Here is an 18,952-nt window from a genome sequence, read left to right as displayed (position 1 = left end):
GGAGGAGGGGCACAGAGTGTGGAGTGAGGGAGGGGTCTCTATACTTAGTGTAAGGGGGGTTTGTACTTAGTATAGGGGTTCTGAGCTGGGGGAGGGTGTCTGTACTTAGTGTAAGGGGGGCCTTGTAGTTTAAGGGGGGGTCAGGACTGGGGGAGGGGGGTCTATACTTAAGAGGTGACTGTACTAAGGGAGGGGGTCTGTACTTATTGGAGAGGGGGCCTAGACTAAGGGAGGGGGGTCTATAGTGAGGGGGTGTGGTCTGTACTGAGGGGGACTATAGTTAGTGGAGATGGGAATCTGTACTCAGGAAGGGGGTCTGTACTCAGGGAGGGGGTCTGTACTATGGGAGGGGGTCTGTACTATGGGATGGGGTCTGTACTATGGGATGGGGTCTGTACTGTGGGAGGGGGTCTGTACTATGGGAGGGGGTCTGTACTATGGGAGGGGGCCTGTACTTAGTGGAGGGGATCTGTACTGAGGGAGAGGGGTATATACTGGTGGAGTGGGGTATGGACTGAGGAAGGGGGGGGGGTCTTTACTTAGTGGAGGGGTTGTGTACTAAGGGAGGGGGGTCTGTACTTAGTGGAGGGGGATCTGTACTTAGTGGAGGGGGGTCTGGACTGAGGGAGGTATGTACTTAAGAGAGGGGGCTCTATACTGAGAGAGGGTGTCTGTACTGAGGGGGTCTGTACTTAGTGGGGGTCTGTACTGAGGGAGGGGGTTTATACTGGTGGAGGGGGGTTTGGACTGAGGGGGGTCTGTACTGAGGGGGGACTATACTTGGTGGAGAGGGGGGTCTGTACTGAGGGAGGTGGTGGTCTATACCTAGTGGAGTGGGGGGCCTATACTAAGGGGTAACTGTAGTTAGTGTAGAAGGGGGGCTGTACTAAGGAAGGAGGGTCTATTCTTAGTGGAGATGGGGGTCTGTACTGAGGCTGGACTATACTTGGTGGAGGAGGGGTGGCTCTGTCTGCCCATAATGCATGTGCTGCCTGCAGAGACAGTGCCACCCATGCCATAATGTGCTGCAGACAGTGCCACCCATGACGCTAATGCCATAACGCATGTGCTGCCTGCAGAGACAGTGCCTACCCATGCTGCCAATGGCATTATGCCATTGGCAGCATGGATGACAGTGTCTGCAGCACAATATGGCATTGACAGCATAGGTGGCACTATCAGCAGGTAGCACATGCGTTATGGCATTGGGTCATGGGTGGCACTGTCTGCAGCACATTACGGCATTGGTGGCATGGGTGGGACTGTCTGCAGGTAGCACATGCATTATGGCCCATAACGCATGTGCTGCCTGCAGAGACAGTGCCACCCATGCCGCCAATGTTGTAATGTTCTGCAGACAGTGCCACCCGTTCCGCCAATGCCGTAATGTGCTGCAGACAGTGCCACCTATGCTGCCAATGGCATTATGCCATTGGCAGCATGGGTGGCACTGTCTGCAGCACAATATGGCATTGGTGGCACTGTCTGCAGTACATTATGGCATTGGCGGCATGGGTAGCACTGTCTCTGCAGTACATTTATGGCATTGGCATGTCCCGATGTCAAGTCGCTGGGCCAGGGGGCGGAGCCAGGGGTGGGGCTGAAGGAGGGACCAGGGGCGGGACTGAAGGGGGCCCCGTCAGGTAGGTTGTACGGGGCCCCATGATTTCTATCAGCGGCCCTGCCTGCTAAGAGGAGTAGCTACCAGTGCTGCCCCCTCTCTCCACACCACCCCCCTATATAGTAATGGATAGATTCATGCATAGCATGAATTTACCCATTGCCGCCGTGGCCACCCTCTATTTATGCATCCGTCCTCTTTCAGGGCACCAGGTGCATGAATTACAGTGGCGTTTTTTTTTTCTTTGAAGCACCTAATTAGAGCCAGGTGGGCTCGGGATGCATAGGATGCGCTCCATACCCACCCAGGTGTGTTACAACAGCTGTTGAAACACTGATCCTCAATCCGGCCAATCAGAAGTGGTATGAAACCCATTTTCGGTTGGGCAAAAAGAGAAGACTCCCGATTTGTCACAGAGGAGGAGGGAGGAAACAAAAGCCATCATAATGGTACAGATGAATCTCTGGAGAGACCAAGGGCCCCACCTCTTTCTACAGCGAGAGATCACAGACATACCACAGGAACTGATGAGAGGGCACTGTTCATTGTTCACACTTCTAGCAGTTACTGGAGACAGAAAATTGAGTATACCACACCTATACTACACCTATACTGCATACTGGTTTATTGAAACTGTCATTAGGTGCACCAATGCTTCTTAAAGGGCCCCAATGATAGCCAAAAGAAAAACAGCATAAAGGGACTGCCTTTTCTGTAAAACTATCCTGTGAGACCCATTTGTTTCCTTCTCCCCTTTCCTTCATTTCTATGGACAGTGCACATCCAGTTAGTCTAGGCCTAGAATAGTCGCTACACATATCTTACGTTTTTCGATTGAAATACGCTTAAACCCCTGTGTTTTTTTGCTGCTTGTGACTTTGTTGAATGATTTACCATCATATCCTGTCTTGGAGATGCAACAGTAAGAGGAAATCTTTATGAAGATTGACAATTCTGCACTAGGTTGACCACATTTCCAAACTGCCATTCAGGGACACGCCCCCTTCCTAAAAATCAGCTTGTACTGTAACGAATCACAGCACAGCTGGGGAAGCGGGTGCACGCTTTACCCAGATGCACTGATCAGCCCCCCCCCCCAAAAGGCTGCTGCATCACCAATTTACTCACTGACAGTACTTTTCCTGGCCAGCCGAGGCCCGTTTTACCTTGTTCCAATGCTGGCTCTACAAGTGATAAGACACAAGAGGCGGGATTTATTATTTCTCTAATCACAAGCAGGGGGGGCAGGATTGTGACTCTTCTTGGCCAGGTCAAGTACTGTCAGTGAGTAAAGCGGCACTGTGGCGGCCTTTTTTGGAGGAATCAGATCAGCTCTGAAGGGTGGCTAGTGTCAGTTTTATTCTGGGACACTGTATTGTCCTGGTATTAAGGTGCCCGGGACAGACCTGCAAAATGCGCTACTGACCCGGGCAATTCAGAAAACTTGGTCACCCTATTCTGCACCCTAACACTTAGCTATTTAACCTCTTCTCCAGTTCCGTCTTCTGAAATGGGTTATATTATGCTCCCCTTTCTGTCTAGGCATTTGATCATGTGATTTCTGCTATAGAGGAGAATTGGCAAATATGAACTTTGATCCTTCATGTCAATGTTGCCAAAAGCCCAGTGTTTTAGAAATAAAAGAGCTGGAAAGTATTTCAGCCTTGCTTATGCACCTTAATTGTACATCCCAGCAAGATTATTAAAACCTTTAGTGTAGGTAGTATTTGGGCATATGCCCACTATAAAGCAACCCTTTAGGACTCTCATAGTGAAGAATCATACACTTACCTGTTATGGGTACGGTGTGTGACATTTAGTGGTGTTTTTGGAGGTGGTGGTAATGATTCATCACCAGGTATGACGTGCGCCACTGAGTGGCTCTCAGACCAAGGGCAATAGTAAGGGATGGCTGTGTTGTTGAACTTTTCATATGGCACACCCTTTAAAGGTCCAGAGTAACCTGGTATTAGACAGACAGGAACTTAATATACAACATCATCAGCAGGACATTTTTAAACACATTTTTTAAAAAAATGCAGAAGAGAAGCCAGAATATTACATACGTGCCAACAGCCCCCTAGGCCTGTAGATAGTCACTGTTTTTGTGATAGAGCAATTGGAAAAAAATTGCAGCATGACACGTTCCTCCCAAGCTCCAAAGCTGGGCAATTGTGTAAGAGCCCTTTTACCCCTCACAAACTTTACTTCCATTCTAATAACACACAATAAGCAGATGCAACAGTACTAAAGTCATTTGTCTCTGACACAGACATTTTTGCGAGATGGGAGAGCTGTGTTCTTCTCTGTTTAATTGACAGCTATGTTAGACAATCAGAGGGTGAGAGAGCACAGTACACTTCCCTTTAATAGAGGGGAACTGTGCATAATCTTGCCACGAAAGAGAGGGGGCTTACCAATGCTGGGGCTTATTTTAGGGACCACTGTAGATGACTGTAGGGAAGAGGTAGGAATATTCGGGAATAGATAGGATCTTTGGATGTAGACAGTGTTAGGTGCCATGTGGATCTGTGGCATGGTTAGATCAATCCCTGCTTAGAATATGCATATCATCCATTCTGCACCTTCACCTCTCATTCCTAATGAAAGGTGCAAGGCCAATGGAGACACCGTATAAAATTATGAACTGAAATGACCAGCACACCAAAAAAGTAGATCTAAAGATTTTACTGAGATCTCAATAGCAAAACAGCGTGATCTGTGTTTTGCTATTGAGGTCTCAGGAAGAAAATGAGACCTACTCTTTTTGGCGTGGTTGCCATTTTTGTTCCTGTTTGGAGCCAGACTTGTTCAATGGACCCATCTTTGTAGCATTTATTCACTCTTACCTGGAGCAATCCCTCCTGGATTCAACTGCATCTTCATCTGCAAGACCTTGGCAGATTTCTTAGGGATATTTGGTGGGGTCTGATTTTCTCCCGGGACTATGTGTATCTCTGAGCGGAAGTTCTCTTTCCCATCAGCCCCTGCTGAACCAGAGAAGCCATTGACAGCTGTTTGATCAGAATTCAGGGCATGTACATTGCTACCTGCCTGATAAATGAAGAGTAATTTTATTATGCGCATTCAGTAATTCCAAACAAAAAATTACCTTATGTAAAAAACGTAATAATATTCACAAACATTGTGTACATGTATAGTAATCCAGACCTACATAGTACTGATATAGGTGGTGATTGTAATTTTGCTGTGCATTTATTGTTCTGTGTTAGCTGCCATGGTAAGTAGTGGGATGCATAAAGCTAACAGATCTTATGTGGATTAACATGCAGTACTGTATGCTCATTGGTGGATAAGGGTAATTTAATTTGAGAATAATCCCTTGCCACCACATAATACATTTTTCAAATACACCCTAGTTGAATAGTTGAATTAAATTTATTAAATCACAGTATATCACATACTACTGCCATGTTTTTTTTTATTATTTCAATTAAAATAGTTTTTCCCAATTTTGCCATCTTTTAGAGCCAGTTTACACTGGGGCATCACGACTTGACAAGCTACTCGGCAGGGCGATCTGCCCACGACTTCAGAGGCGACTTGCAAAATGATTTCTGTATTGAAGTCAATGCAAGTCGCCCTGAAGTCGTCCCAAAGTAGCACAGGAACCTTTTTCTAAGGCCCCATACACATGAGAGGATTTATCCGCGAATACGGTCCAGCGGACCGTTTCCGCGGATAAATCCTCTCGAGGATTTCAGCGGATTTCTCTGCGATGGAGTGTACTCACCATCGCATTGAAATCCGCTCCGAAATCCTCTGGCGATGACGTGTCGCGCCGTCGCCGCGATTATGACGCGGCGACGTGCGCGACGCTGTCATATAAGGAATTCCACGCATGCGTCGAATCATTACGACGCATGCGGGGGATCTCTTCGGATGGATGGATCCGGTGAGTCTATACAGACCAGCGGATCCATCCGTTGGGATGGATTCCAGCAGATAGATTTGTTTAGCATGTCAGCGAATATTTGATCTGCTGGAATCCATCCCAGGGGATAAATATCCGCGGAAACAGATCCGCTGGAGTGTAGACACCATAGGATCTATCCGCTGAAACCCATTCGCTGGGATTTTTCAGCGGATGGATTCTATCGTGTGTATGGGGCCTAAGTCGGAGTGACTTGAGTCGCTCCTATTAGAACGGTTCCATTGTACAGAACGGAGCGCGACTTGTCGGGAGGCTGAGTCGCCTGACGAGTTGCACCTGTGTGAACCGACTCTTAGTGATTTGTTGTAATAAGGGTAAACAATACAATAAATCTTAAACACATTTGCTTCTTTCACTGACCTATTACATGCTGAGAAGGGACAATACCTGTAAGAGTTGCTTAACTTAACATAGAAAAATCTGGTCTTATGCCTTGCCAAACAGGACTGTACTGTGTGGCAGAGGTGCAAATCTCAGGGCTGGATGGACAAATTATTTTTCGGGTAAGACAACTATATGTATATTTCATCAGCAAATTTATTTTTTTGCTTGCAGTTCAGCTTTAAGTGTTTCCATAACATTACAAAGGTTAACTTACATGGACATGATCTGATGGGTATTCAAATGTAAACCTCTGAACGCGCTTTTGACGCTCCAAGTACATACAAGAACCACGATTGCGTTGTAAAGTGAGTTCTTCCATCATTACGTCCCTTGGGATGCTGACCTTCTTACCCAGGTTAAAAGTTGGACCTACAGCAACAGAAACATCAAATTAGAAGACATGCACACCTCTCTGGTTTACGCACACTAATCACACACCTTAGACTGTAGCTAATACTATTGGGATTTTAGTTTGGTGGGTTTTTAAAATGCAGCTAGTTATATTTTTAGTGTGTTGACCTACAGTTTGCCATGCAAGTCAATTGACAAGTAGTCCTTCAAAAACACAACCCAGTTGTTGGAAATGGATATTTACAGGCAGGGGCCAGCACAGAGGTGGGTGGAGACAAAGAGGTGTAGGCACCAGAGCAGAGTAGATGGGTGACACTCAGAAAGGGTATAGGGGAAAGTGTCAGGGAGGCCAGTCCTGGGCTGGAACATCCCAATAAGTATGCCCTGTTGCGTGATATTGGGGAAATCAGTCAGGGACAAGCACTGCTGGAGCTGAGTGACGTTTCTAGCTGCCAAAGGAAAAAACTCCTCCAGTGAGGGCAGAGGTAAAGCCGAGGGAAATGAAAGACAGATTCTGGTGGTAGGGGACTTAATTATAAGAAGGACAGAGAGGGCTATCTGTAAAAAACAGTAAGCACCGAACTGTATGTTGTTTATCGGGCACTCGGATTTGGCACATTGCGGATCTGGTGGACAGATTATTGGGAGGGGCTGGGGAGGACCCAGCTGTCATGGTACACGTTGGCACCAATGACAGTCAGAGGGAGATGGAGTATCCTAAAAAACGATTTTAGGGACTTAGGAGCTAAATTGAGGACTAGGACCTCCAAGGTAGTATTCTCAGAAATACTACTGGTACCTCAAGCCACACCAGAGACACAGCGGGGGATTAGGGAACCTAACAAGTGGCTGAGGAGCTGGTGTAGAAAGGAGGAGTTTGGGTTCCTGGAGAACTGGGGTGACTTTTCAGTTGGTCACTCGCTCTTTAGCAGGGATGGACTGCACCTAAATTGGGAGACTGAAGCTCAGCTGAGAGTGAAGATGACTGAAAAGTTTGAGTTTTTTTAAAACTAGGTGATGGGGGGAAGGGTCCAGATGTACAGATAGCCAGTGTGGAACAGGGTTCAGCGGGTAGCATTGAAGCCATTAGCGGTAGGGAGACTAACAAAAATCTCATGATTCATTGGCAACCATCCAGGGGTTTTCCATAATACTGGGCATATGCTATAGCCCCCTACCCCAAGGGGGGAGGGGAGGCGGGCCTCCTATCACAGTTTGGAATAGCGGCAAGGATAGGAAGTGTCATTATAATGGGGGATTTTAATTATCCAGATATAGACTGGGCAGAAGGAACAGCACATTCGTCTAAGGATTGTGATTTCCTAAATATCTTGAAGGACAATTTCATGGGTCTAAAGAGTGAATGTACCAACAAGAAACAATGCGTTACTAGAACTACTGATTACTAACAATACAGACCTGATCGTGGATGTGGAAATACGGGGCAACCTAGGAAACAGCGACCATATCAAGTAGTTTCAGTATAAATCACAGAAATAGGAAGCACAAGGTTAATACAAAGACACTAAATTTCAAAAGGGCCAACTTCCCTAAACTGTGCTCTTTGCAAGATAATATTTAATGGGATAAAATCCTAGGAACAAAGAACACAGAGGAAAAATGGGAGTGTTTTAATAGCATACTAAATAAAGGTAGTGGGCAGTGCATTCCAATGGGAAATAAAATTAAAAGAGCCAATAGAAATCCTGGGTGGCTCAATTCCAAAATAACGTATATAAAAGCAAAAGAAAAGGCATTTAAAAAAAAACAAAGCTGAGGGGTCATTGTCAGCATTCCAGCTTTACAAAGAATGCCATAAGAAATGTATGGCTGCAATACATCCTTAAATTATTTAAGTATATAAATAGCAAGAAAGGGACGCCAGATCATATTGGCCCCTTAAAGGATGACGAAGGGAATCTGGTTACAAAAGATGGAGAGTTGGTGAATAATTTCTTCTCCTCAGTCTTCACAAGGGGAAGGGGGGGGGATACAGTAACCTGTCATGTTAATTTTCAAAGCATGACGCAGGAAGCAACCTCATGGTGGACAGAATTAGAAATAGACTTGAAAAACTTAACATAAATAAGTCACTGGGACAAGATCCTTAGGCCTCGTACACACGACCGAACATGTCTGCTGAAACTGGTCCGCAGACCAGTTTCAGCAGACATGTTCGGTCGTGTGTACGGCCGACCAGACAGGTTTCCAGCGGACATTTGTCCAGCCGACCGTTTTGCAGCGGACTGTCCGGTCGTCTGTACGAGGCCTTAAGGAACTCAGTCAGGTGATAGCCAGACCATTGTTCATAATTTTTGTGGACAGTTTACTGACTGGAATGGTACCAGCTGATTGAAAACAAGCCAACATGGCATCAATATTTAAAAAAAGGGCCAGGATATATATATATAAGATATATCCCGGGGAACTACAGACCAGTTAGCCTAACATCAATAGTCTGCAAGCTATTGGAGGGGTTGATAAGGGACTATATACAAGATTTTAATAATGAAAACTATATTATTAGTATCATGAAATTAGGATTCATGAAAAATCGTTCTTGCCAGACCAATCTATTAACCTCCCTGGCGGTATGATTCTGTCTGGAATTACGTACCAAAAGCGGTACAATTATTTTGCAAGGAAATTTGGCGTTTTATACTGTAGGCCTGTAATTTTTAGAAATAACTCACTTAAATCTGACCAAACAAGAATCTTGTAGGCATCCCGGGTATGACATTTAAAAAAAAAAAAAAAATATATATAAATTATAATATAATGAATAATTATAAATAATTATAACAAATAATAATATAATTATAATAAAAATTATTCAATAATGTAATCAACTCAAAATCACTGAAATTTGCTCAGTTGCAGAATTGTCGCTGTCATTTTTTTTTTTTTATGACAAATTTCCCCACAAATCGCTATCGCACATTTCTGCAAGTGATTATAATTTATTATCGCTGTTTTCTAGCTGATCTAAAACCATTTTTGACATAAAGGGACACTTTTGGACAATCTACAGTTTCCATGCAGAAAGAACATTTTTTATTATATAAAAGAACATGCAGGGCACTGGGCAGACCACTAGGGACAAGGGGGGTGTGTATTTTTTACATACAGTACTGTAATCTATAAGATTACAGTATACTGTATGTATTGTGTTTGTTTACTTTTTTGAATTTGGCGCCGTTCTCCGTCCCCTGTGCGTCGTAACGTCGCAGGGAACGGAGATCGGCGGCACACGGGAGACTGTGAATCGAGCGAGGAGGACCCGCTCGCTCACACAGCGGGGAGGCATCGCAGGATCCAGGGACAAGGTGAGTAACTTGTCTGTGGATCCAGCGAGAAGGTAAGCCGCGCCGCTGCACACTCTGCACGTCCAGCCCGAGCGTGACTCGGGGTTACCGATCCTAACATTGAAAACCAACCCCGAGTCACGCTCGGGTTTACCGCCAAGGGGGTTGACCTTCTATGAAGAAGTGAACTGCCATCTAGGCCTGTAAATGTGGTGTATCTGGATTTTGCAAAGGCATTTGATACAGTTTTTAATGTACAAACTAAGGTCTGTCGTGTCGACACGGACCATAGGGTGAGTACCTGCATTGAAAACTGGCTACAGGGGCAATTTCAAAGGGTGGTGATAAACGGAGATTTTTTTTTACCAAAAATATGTAGAATACATATTAGCCTAAACTGATGAATAAATTGTTTTTTTTTACATTTTTTTGTATATGTATTATAACAGAAAGTAACAAATTTTGCTTTTTTTTCAAAATTATCTCTCTTTTTTTTTTGTTTATAGCGCAAATAGAAACAAAAAAATGGAAAGGTGATCAAATACCACCAAAATAAAGCTCTATTATGGGAAAAAGGGACATCAACTACTAATAGACATTTTTTTTGCATTTTTTTTTTCTAGGAACTGCAAAAAATGCTAATAAAACGCTAACGCTCCTAAACGCTACAAAAAAAAAATGCCATTACCAGCATTTTTATCCAGCGTTTTTTTAGCTTAAAAAAAAACACTAGTGTGCATGGAGCCTAACACATGAGTTCTAATGTACGTGAGCTCTTCTATACACTCATCAAACTAAACACAGTCTGATCACTAGAGTGCAGTATTGACCTTTCTAAAACACAGTTGTAAGCTCCATTTCACGCTGAACAGAACAGCATATATCCTGCTTAATGATTGTTTCAGGAAAGGCAATAAATGTCATGCCTCCCTGAATTTAACAGCACCCTCTGAAATTTGAAGGGGCCATCCCAAATTCGGTGAACAAATGTCTTCTTCTGTGCAGGCACATGTGAAGAAAAACATCTTTGTGCCAAATAAATATGTATTTTCCTGGCTTTGCTTGGCTGTAATGTTGCTGGTTGGGTTAGATATTTATATCATGTTACGAGCAGGAACGATTTTTGTTATAGTAAATAGAAATGTCTTGGGCATATATGGTAATATTATATAATGCAAACTGTACTTCAAAGTACAAAGAACAAAATAATCAACCGCTTACTTCTAATTGCATTATTGTTAAAGATGATATGCTATAACACTTTACAAGAAATATTGTAATGTTTGCATCAGTACCTATCCAGTGCCATTTAAAGTCCAAACTATGTATCCCCTTCAAATTTCAATATATGAGCATTTAGATTTTTGGTAGCTGCTGTTAAAGTGGAGTTCCACCCTAAAAATGAACTTTCTATTACCAGCTTGCCTTTAAAGGGGTTGTAAAGACAAAAATATTTTCCTCTTAAATTAAAGTCTGACAGTAGCTGATAAAGTAAAAAGTAATGTTTTGCATTATAACTAGTTTGATACCTGTTGAAATAGAGCTGTTTTATTCACCTCCGTCACTCCTGAATCATTATTCTCACTGACTTCCTGGTTTGCGGTGCGCATTCATTCTTGCTACATCACGGCCTAATGGGAACTACAGTTCCCATTAGGCTTAGCCTCCATGTCTGTGAGGGATAAGAGAGCATCTTCACGCAGGGCTGTAGTCATAGGGAGGGGGAGAGCACATTCTGCTTTCCACCATGCAAAACGGCTCAGATGCTGGTGGAAAGCAAGAAGAGGAGAGACAGGAAATGGCATTTTCAAACCTGGATTACTGTATTTTGGAGGTCAAAAGGAAAAACGAGGTAAGTTATATTTAAATGCTCTAGCTTAGAGCAATCAATTTATCTAATAAAAAATAAACCTTTAGTGTTCCTTTAATGTAAAAAAATAAATTAAAAAAATATATATTTTTACTCACTTCTATCTGGCTGTTGCTAGGCAGATTTCGTAATCTGCCGAGTTCCTGGTCATAGGTGGTTCAAGTTCCTGTCCTAAGACCCTATTGCCTTCTGGGAAATGATGACACTCATTTCCCAGGAGTCTCTGGGCATTACTGTGCCTAAAAATCACCCAGAATGCACCTCTTCCTGAAAACCAGGAATAAAAAAGGAACAGGGCTTCACATGCCCACACATATGATGGATATGGCCACAACATGAGCTGGAGGATATAAGGCAAAAAAAAGATTCCAGCAATGTAATCCATTCTCGGTATCCAGCGATGGATGATCTCCACTCTCCAGTGACACGTGACGGGTGGCTCCGCCCTCAGCTACATAAGAGCTGTCAGGCTAGCGCCACGTCATTCCCGGGTTGTCTCCGGTGGAGTCGGGATCGTGTGCGTGTTCCTCGCTGGATATCATCGCTGGAGAGTGGAGATCATCCATCGCTGGATACCGAGAATGGATTACATCACTGGAATTTATTTTTTATTTTTAATAAAGGACTTTTCCTAAGCTGTGTCTGTGTGGTTTTTAACAATTTGACTCTTTTTTTTGTGTGTGAAATGGTAGGGGTACGATGTACCCGTTATCAATTCACATGGGGGGGCTTCCAGATTCCGATAAGCCCCCCAACCGCAGACCCCCCACAACCACCAGGCAAGGGTTGTGGGCATGAGGCCCCCCTCTTTTCCTGCGGCCTGCAAGGTTGCATGCTCGGGGTCTGGTATGGATTTTTGGGGGAACCCCAAAACATTTTTTTTTATTTGGTGTGGGGTTCCCCTTAAAATCCATACCAGGATTTGAAGGGTCTGGTATGGATTTTGAGGGGGACCCCCATGCCATTTTTTTTTAAATTTTGGGCAGGGTTCCCCTTAATATTCATACCAGACCCGAAGGGCCTGGTAATGGACTGGGGGGACCCCTGCCGTTTTTTTCAATGACTTTTCTCTGTATTGCCGGGACCCGGCAATTCATGACTAGCCGCGAGTAGTTTTAAATTACTTTTTTTTTCCTTCAAAAATTACATTTTGTGCAGGGACAGTTCTAAGCACGGAAAATACGCGCCACTTTACATGCATACTATACACACCCCCCCAGGTACGAAATTTAAAGGAATATTTTACTTTTATTGTTTCACTTTAAGCATTATTAAAATCACTGCTCCCAAAAAAACTGCATATTATCCTTTAAAATTCGCACTTTTGAATTCTCCCATAGACTTTTACAGGGTGTTCTGCGGCTTTTCGAATTTGCTGCGAACACCCCAAATTGTTCGGCGAACAGCCAATGTTCGAACTCGAAGCTCATCCCTATTCATGACCAACAGATCTCAAGAAGAAAACAATATTCCAAGATTACTTATAAGAATTATACTGCAACAAGTCCATAGTACTGGTGCCACCAAAAGAACAAATCTGGGGGTTACTCCCCATTTTTTATTTTTTTTTAGTACCCAAGGCATCAGGAGCTTTCCCTACTGCCTGGGTTTAAAGAAATTGAATAAGTACATACACAATAAAAGGGTTCAAGATGGAGTCCATGGAAACTGTCATGGCGATAGTTCAGCATGAGGACCAGTTAGTGTCAATCGACCTGGCTGACATATACTTCCATGTACCAATCGGTGCATAATACCAGAGACATCTGAGATTTGCAGTGACCGGCTGTTTGCCATTTTTAGAATCGGCACACCACCAAGTTTTTATTTTTTTAACATTTTGTTGGCAGTAGTGGCAGTAATTCATCTTTGGGGATAAGGCTCTACCACTACTTGGATGACGTTTTGATTGTCGCATGTGTAAGCCAGGAGCTGGCAAAACATCACAATCTTGTCCTAGAAATCCTTTTCCAAGTTCAGTCGACTAGTGAACAAACAAGGAAAGCAGTTAACTCCTTCTTAACCTATGAAGGATCTTGGAGTAGTTTTCCATGCCCGAATAAGTCAAGTGATTTTCCTAAACTGCAAAATTTGCAAAATGAAAATCTGCATACGAAGAGTCATGGAGACAAAATGTATATCAGCGAGGGATTGCATTTTCCCCATTGGGACATTTAAAGCTGTCATTCCAATGCTGCCTTGGGCCCGGTAGCACACAGGGACTTTTCAGTCTGCTTTTCTCAGTCAATGGGATGGGCTGTCTATGAATCAGAAAGAACTGGAGTTTTCGGACACCAGTGTGCCTCTTTTGTGGGGTGCCTCTCAGCCCAGGAGATGTAATAATTCTGACATTGGATGCCACTCAGCCTCCAGTCTGAGGATACAAATGCAAGGCCATTGGAGCCTAGTGGAATGCAGATGCTCTAACTGTCCTAAATGTAAAGATAGCATTGCAAGCCTTTCAGGATCTTCCTCCAAGGGGCCTGAGTGAAGTTGATGATTGACAACAATACAGCAGTAGCCTAAATTGCGCACCAAGGGGCACCAAGTGTCTGTCTTTTCCTGTTACTTTTCGTAACATAACGTTTTTGCTGGGCGGAGAGCTTACAGGCAGGATCCACTAACGGATCATTTAGGCAAATTATTTTCCAACAATACGCACCTCAACTAGTGTTGGCTCTATGTGGCATTTCGGCCGTAGTTCTCATAGAGAGTCCACTGAACACACAGCATCTGGTATTTTCAACAAGTTACAAAGATAAAGTGATATGGGATGGATTCACAGTACCATGGGTTTTTCCAGTTGGTGTTTGTCTATGTGTATGAAGATTCTTCAGAAAATTTGGACAGAACATTTATGCCATACAGGTGCTTTCCACCTGCCGACGAGGTCTTGGTTTTAATTTGCTTCCAGGTGTCATCAGCACCACCAATCCCGTTTCCAGTCAAATAAGATATTTTATGCCAATGTCAATGAATGAATGAATGAATGAAAAACTTATATAGCGCGGCACATGCGAACTGAATCGCCTCTGGGCGATGGCAGCACCCCAATTCAGTTAGACTATTAATAGCCTTTCTATTGAATCGGTCATACTAGAGGTGCAGGAATTCTCATTCGAGGTGGTTCAGACCTTGGCGAAGATCACAAGACCATGAATGCTACTTATAAGAGGATGTGAAGGAAGTTTGTTCTGATTGCTCTGCAAAGTTTTCTCTCCTGTGTTCCCAACTCTACCAATATCCTGGCCATTTTTACAATCCACGCTTGAGGTTGGTCTGGCATACTCCATTAAAGTACAGGTCTCTGCCTTTATCCTCTTTTTCAAGCTGCAGATGGGTGGAAGAGCCATTCAACAAATGATTCATGCAGGCCATAATCCATATATGACCATCAAGGAAATTCTTGTTACCTTCATGGGACTTAGGCTTGGTTAAGAAGGCACTAGTACATGATGCAACCTTTGCTCCAATAGCTTAATTTTAATTGCAGTTCCTAGTGGTAAAACTAGTTCCTCTCACAGCAGTTGCTTCAGACAGAAGGATGATTGGAGATTGCAGCACTTTCCTGCAAAGATCCCTTTTGTATCTTTTTACCAGAAATGGTGATACTACCAGGGGTCAGTCCCTCCAAGCATTCACATGGAGTCACTGAGTCCACAGCAAGAAGACTTCAGGTCCTTACACAAGTGGCCAACAGTGTACATGCAAAGGTCAAAGATGTGAGGAAAGTGTCAATGTTTCTTTTCATGTGTTCTCTTCCGCTCATTTATTCACCAATTATATCCCTGTGCTGACGTGAGATAGGGCCAGGAATACAGAAAATTGTTATCAAATACCTACCATAATTTTCCTTTCCTGGCCTATCCCCACATCAGCACAGGACTCCCTCCCTAGTGGCCTGTCGCAGGCTAGGTTATCGAACACTTTAGTGGGGGAGGGGCTGTCTTTTATTTAGCTGGGAAGAAGTGATCCTCTGAGCTCCAGAGGTGGTGTTAACCCATTGTGTGCTAACGTGAGGATAGACAAGGAAAGGAAAATTACGGTAAGTATTTGATAAAAAAAAATCATAATATCTCACTATCCAAAACAATTGCAGTGGTGTTTATGTAGGGGGTCAGGGAAGGGCATGAGGTTTAGCCCTTGAAACGCGTTGACACTCTTGTATAATCTTTCACCTAATTTCACATTGGAATAAGCATAAGGATGAGCAAAGGAGGTCGGTAGGTCAAGAAGGGGGGGGAGGCGCCTTTCTAGAGACATACAGGGGAATTTACAAAGACTGAAGAAGCCAGAATCTGGAGCAGCTGCGCAAATGGGCATCTCCCCAGCCTCTCATGTAGCACAGGAAAGGGGGAGGGGAGAGCCCAGGAGCGCATCGTAACTCCTGGGACTTAGAAACCCAGCCAGGACCAATCAGCTCAGCCACGTCCCACCCATTGCACAGCAACAGCACAACCAAGCAAGCACACTGTGGGTAACGGTGCAAAAGGATCCTCAATAACCACATTCCTGTATACCCATACAGTTTAAATATTCAAAGTTGGCAGTATGAAAATATATGCTAAGATTAAATAGACCACTAGGTAGCCTAAATGAGGGAGAGTGCCAGCATTGTAATGTTATAAGAACGTAGGGATGCATGCTTCCATCCCTGAAAATATGAATATGGAAAATTAAAAAGGTTGGGACTTTACATGAGGCGCTGGGCATTAGCCAAGCACCTCCATCCCCGGCAACTTGAACAGAAAAAGACAAGGGTGAGACTTTGAATGAAACATGCATCCCAGGAGAATATTTTTTTACAAAATGTACCAAATATGCTTACTGTGAGCCAATTAGACGCCCTTTTGCATATATATGGTAATACCATTACTACCAACCAGTCCCTATACTAAGTGGACTGTGCCAGCTTATGTAAATGTAGTATTTTTTAGACATGTGCACAGAATTTTTTTTTGTTTTTTTTTGTTCTGTTTCGTATCGTTCCGTAGGTTCGTTCCCGTTCGTTTTTCGTAAGACGCCCGTTTTCCTGTTCGTTCCTGTTTGTTTTTCGTACGACGCGATTTTTTCGTATTCCGATCGTTTCGTATTTTGGTTACCGTTTTATGGTTCGTTATTCTGTTTAATTCATGTTCGTTACTTGTTAGACAATAATTTTCGTGAATTTTCATCATTTTGTACTTTCGTAAATATATCGCGGGATTCGCGGCACTTTCAACACGCGGCTCATCCATATTAACTATTGTTAAGCCCCATACACTTGGTCAGACTTTTTTAACAACAAACATAAAAACGATCGTTTTACCGAACGTTCGTTCGTTTTTAAACTCCATCAGAAAACCATTTTTGGGTTCCAGGTTCAAAAGTCTAGCCAACTGATCTCTCCCTTCAGACGAAAATCCACAGAAAAGTTTATTTGGCTTTACTGTACTACTGTACTCAGCACAAAAGAGAAGCTGCTTCACTAACTAACTACACTCACTGCCCATTCAAAAAAACGAAAATAACATCTTATAACAAAAGATTTGCATTCTGTATTTTGAAACCAAATTACGAACAGAAAGAAGGAATTCAGAATACAGAATACAAATCTTTTGTTATAAGATGTCATATGAACATACAAACAGAAAAAGGATTCAAACAAAATACAGAATGAAAATCTTTTGTTAGATGTCATATGAACATACGACTGAAAATCAAAATACGAACAGAACAAAGATTCAAACAAAATAAAGAATGCAAGTCTTTTGTTATAGATGTCATATTCGTTCTTTTGCCGTTTTCGTTTTGCCGTATTTTCGTCGGATCGTTCGTTCGTATTTGCGGTTGTTTGTTATGCGACTCATTCGTAATCCCGTCGTTTTCGTATTTTGGTGCTTACATTTTTTCGTATGTACACATTATTCTGCGGTACGAAAATGAACATTTTCGTACGAAAATAACATTCGTACGAACGGGAATGCACATATCTAGTATTTTTTACCAGACACGTTTCCATGAATTGGCCTCCCTCTTTTTTTATATATGAACCAAAGATGTTACTATACTCTAATACTATACTCTAATACCAGGCAGACCAATTGTGTCTGCCTGTCATGGACCACTTGAGAGAGTTGGAAAATACTTGGACTTACTCCTCAAGGAATTGGTGACTGAGTTAAAGTCATTTGTCCAGGACACACAACATGTCCTGGCCAAATTAAATGACCTTGATATACCACAGGAAACAGATGACATCTTGCTAGTGGGCATCGATGTAGAGTCACTATATACCTCTATCCCGCATGAGGTCGGTATCGAGGCAGTTGAGACCTTCCTCGAATCTACATATCCGGCCTCAGGTCCACAAAACGAATTTATTATAGAGTTATTACACCTAGCATTGAATAACAACTATTTCCAATTTTTAAACTCCTATTACCATCAAATAAGAGGGACCTCAATGGGAGCAGCCTGGGCACCCGCATATGCGTGTCTCCACTTGGGCCTCTGGGAGGAGAAAGAGGTATATACGTCCCCGATGTACCGCCGCCACGTACGTACGTGGTGGCGGTACATCGATGACGTACTAATGATTTGGCAGGGACCCCCTGAACTTTTAAATCTGTTCCTACAGGACTTGAACATCAACAAACGTAATATTCACTTAACATTCACCTACCATGCAGAAAAATTGTCTTTTTTGGATCTTCAAATAACCTTGAAAAATAAAAAACTACATACGTGTACATATCGTAAAGATACAGCAGCGAACACCTTACTGTATGCGACTAGCCACCATCCGAACTGGCTCAAAAACGGGATCCCGGTGGGCCAGTTCCTCCGTATAAAGAGGAACTGTTCCAATCCAGAGGACTACAGACGAGAAAGCCAAGAGTTATACTCCCGCTTTCGAGAACGTGGGTACACCCACGGACAAATTAAAAAAGCTAGGAAAAGGGCGGCCATACGGGATCGTATGGACCTCCTTACAAAGAAAAGAACTATTGACAATCTCTCACCAGTGAAGGTAGGACCCATTAGAATTATCACCACCTACGGTTCCCAATGGGACAATGTCCGTAAAGTTTTAGAAAAACACTGGGGCATTTTACGAAATGCACCCACCCTGACGGACATTGTTGGTGAATCCCCAAAACTAGTCGCCCGCAGATCCAGGAGCATCGGCGATACCTTGATACGTTCAGAATTCACAAAGGAACCGGAAACCACTTGGTTATCACATTATCCAAGGACACTTGGCATGTTTCCTTGTAACAAATGCCAGGTTTGCCCTTATGTTGAAAGAACTTCAAGTTTCGCTGATGCTCACGGTGAGGGATCCTATGAAATAAGGAGTTTAATAAACTGCTCCACAACCCGAGTCATCTATATTATTACATGTCCGTGTCCCAAAATTTATGTGGGGAAAACTAAAAGAGCCCTAAAAATACGCCTGGGCGAACATCTTAGAGAGATAAATG

General features: G+C 43.2%; 1 protein-coding gene across 1 annotated transcript in view; it reads right to left on the bottom strand.

The window, feature by feature from the left end:
• The window catches only part of MYOZ3 (myozenin 3), a 57,853-nt gene that overhangs the window by 3,757 nt on the left and 35,144 nt on the right, over positions 1-18,952 (bottom strand). Inside the window, exons 3-5 of the mRNA XM_040345041.1 lie at positions 6,175-6,329; positions 4,471-4,675; positions 3,413-3,584 (exon numbers count right to left, since the gene is read on the bottom strand). Coding sequence (XP_040200975.1) covers positions 3,413-3,584; positions 4,471-4,675; positions 6,175-6,329 — 532 coding nt within the window. The remainder of the gene's footprint in view (positions 1-3,412; positions 3,585-4,470; positions 4,676-6,174; positions 6,330-18,952) is intronic.

This window comes from Rana temporaria, chromosome 3 (genome assembly GCF_905171775.1).
Source record: "Rana temporaria chromosome 3, aRanTem1.1, whole genome shotgun sequence".
Lineage (NCBI taxonomy): Eukaryota > Metazoa > Chordata > Amphibia > Anura > Ranidae > Rana > Rana temporaria.
Note: the sequence above shows the minus strand (reverse complement) of the source record. Positions and strands in the feature narration are given on the sequence as shown.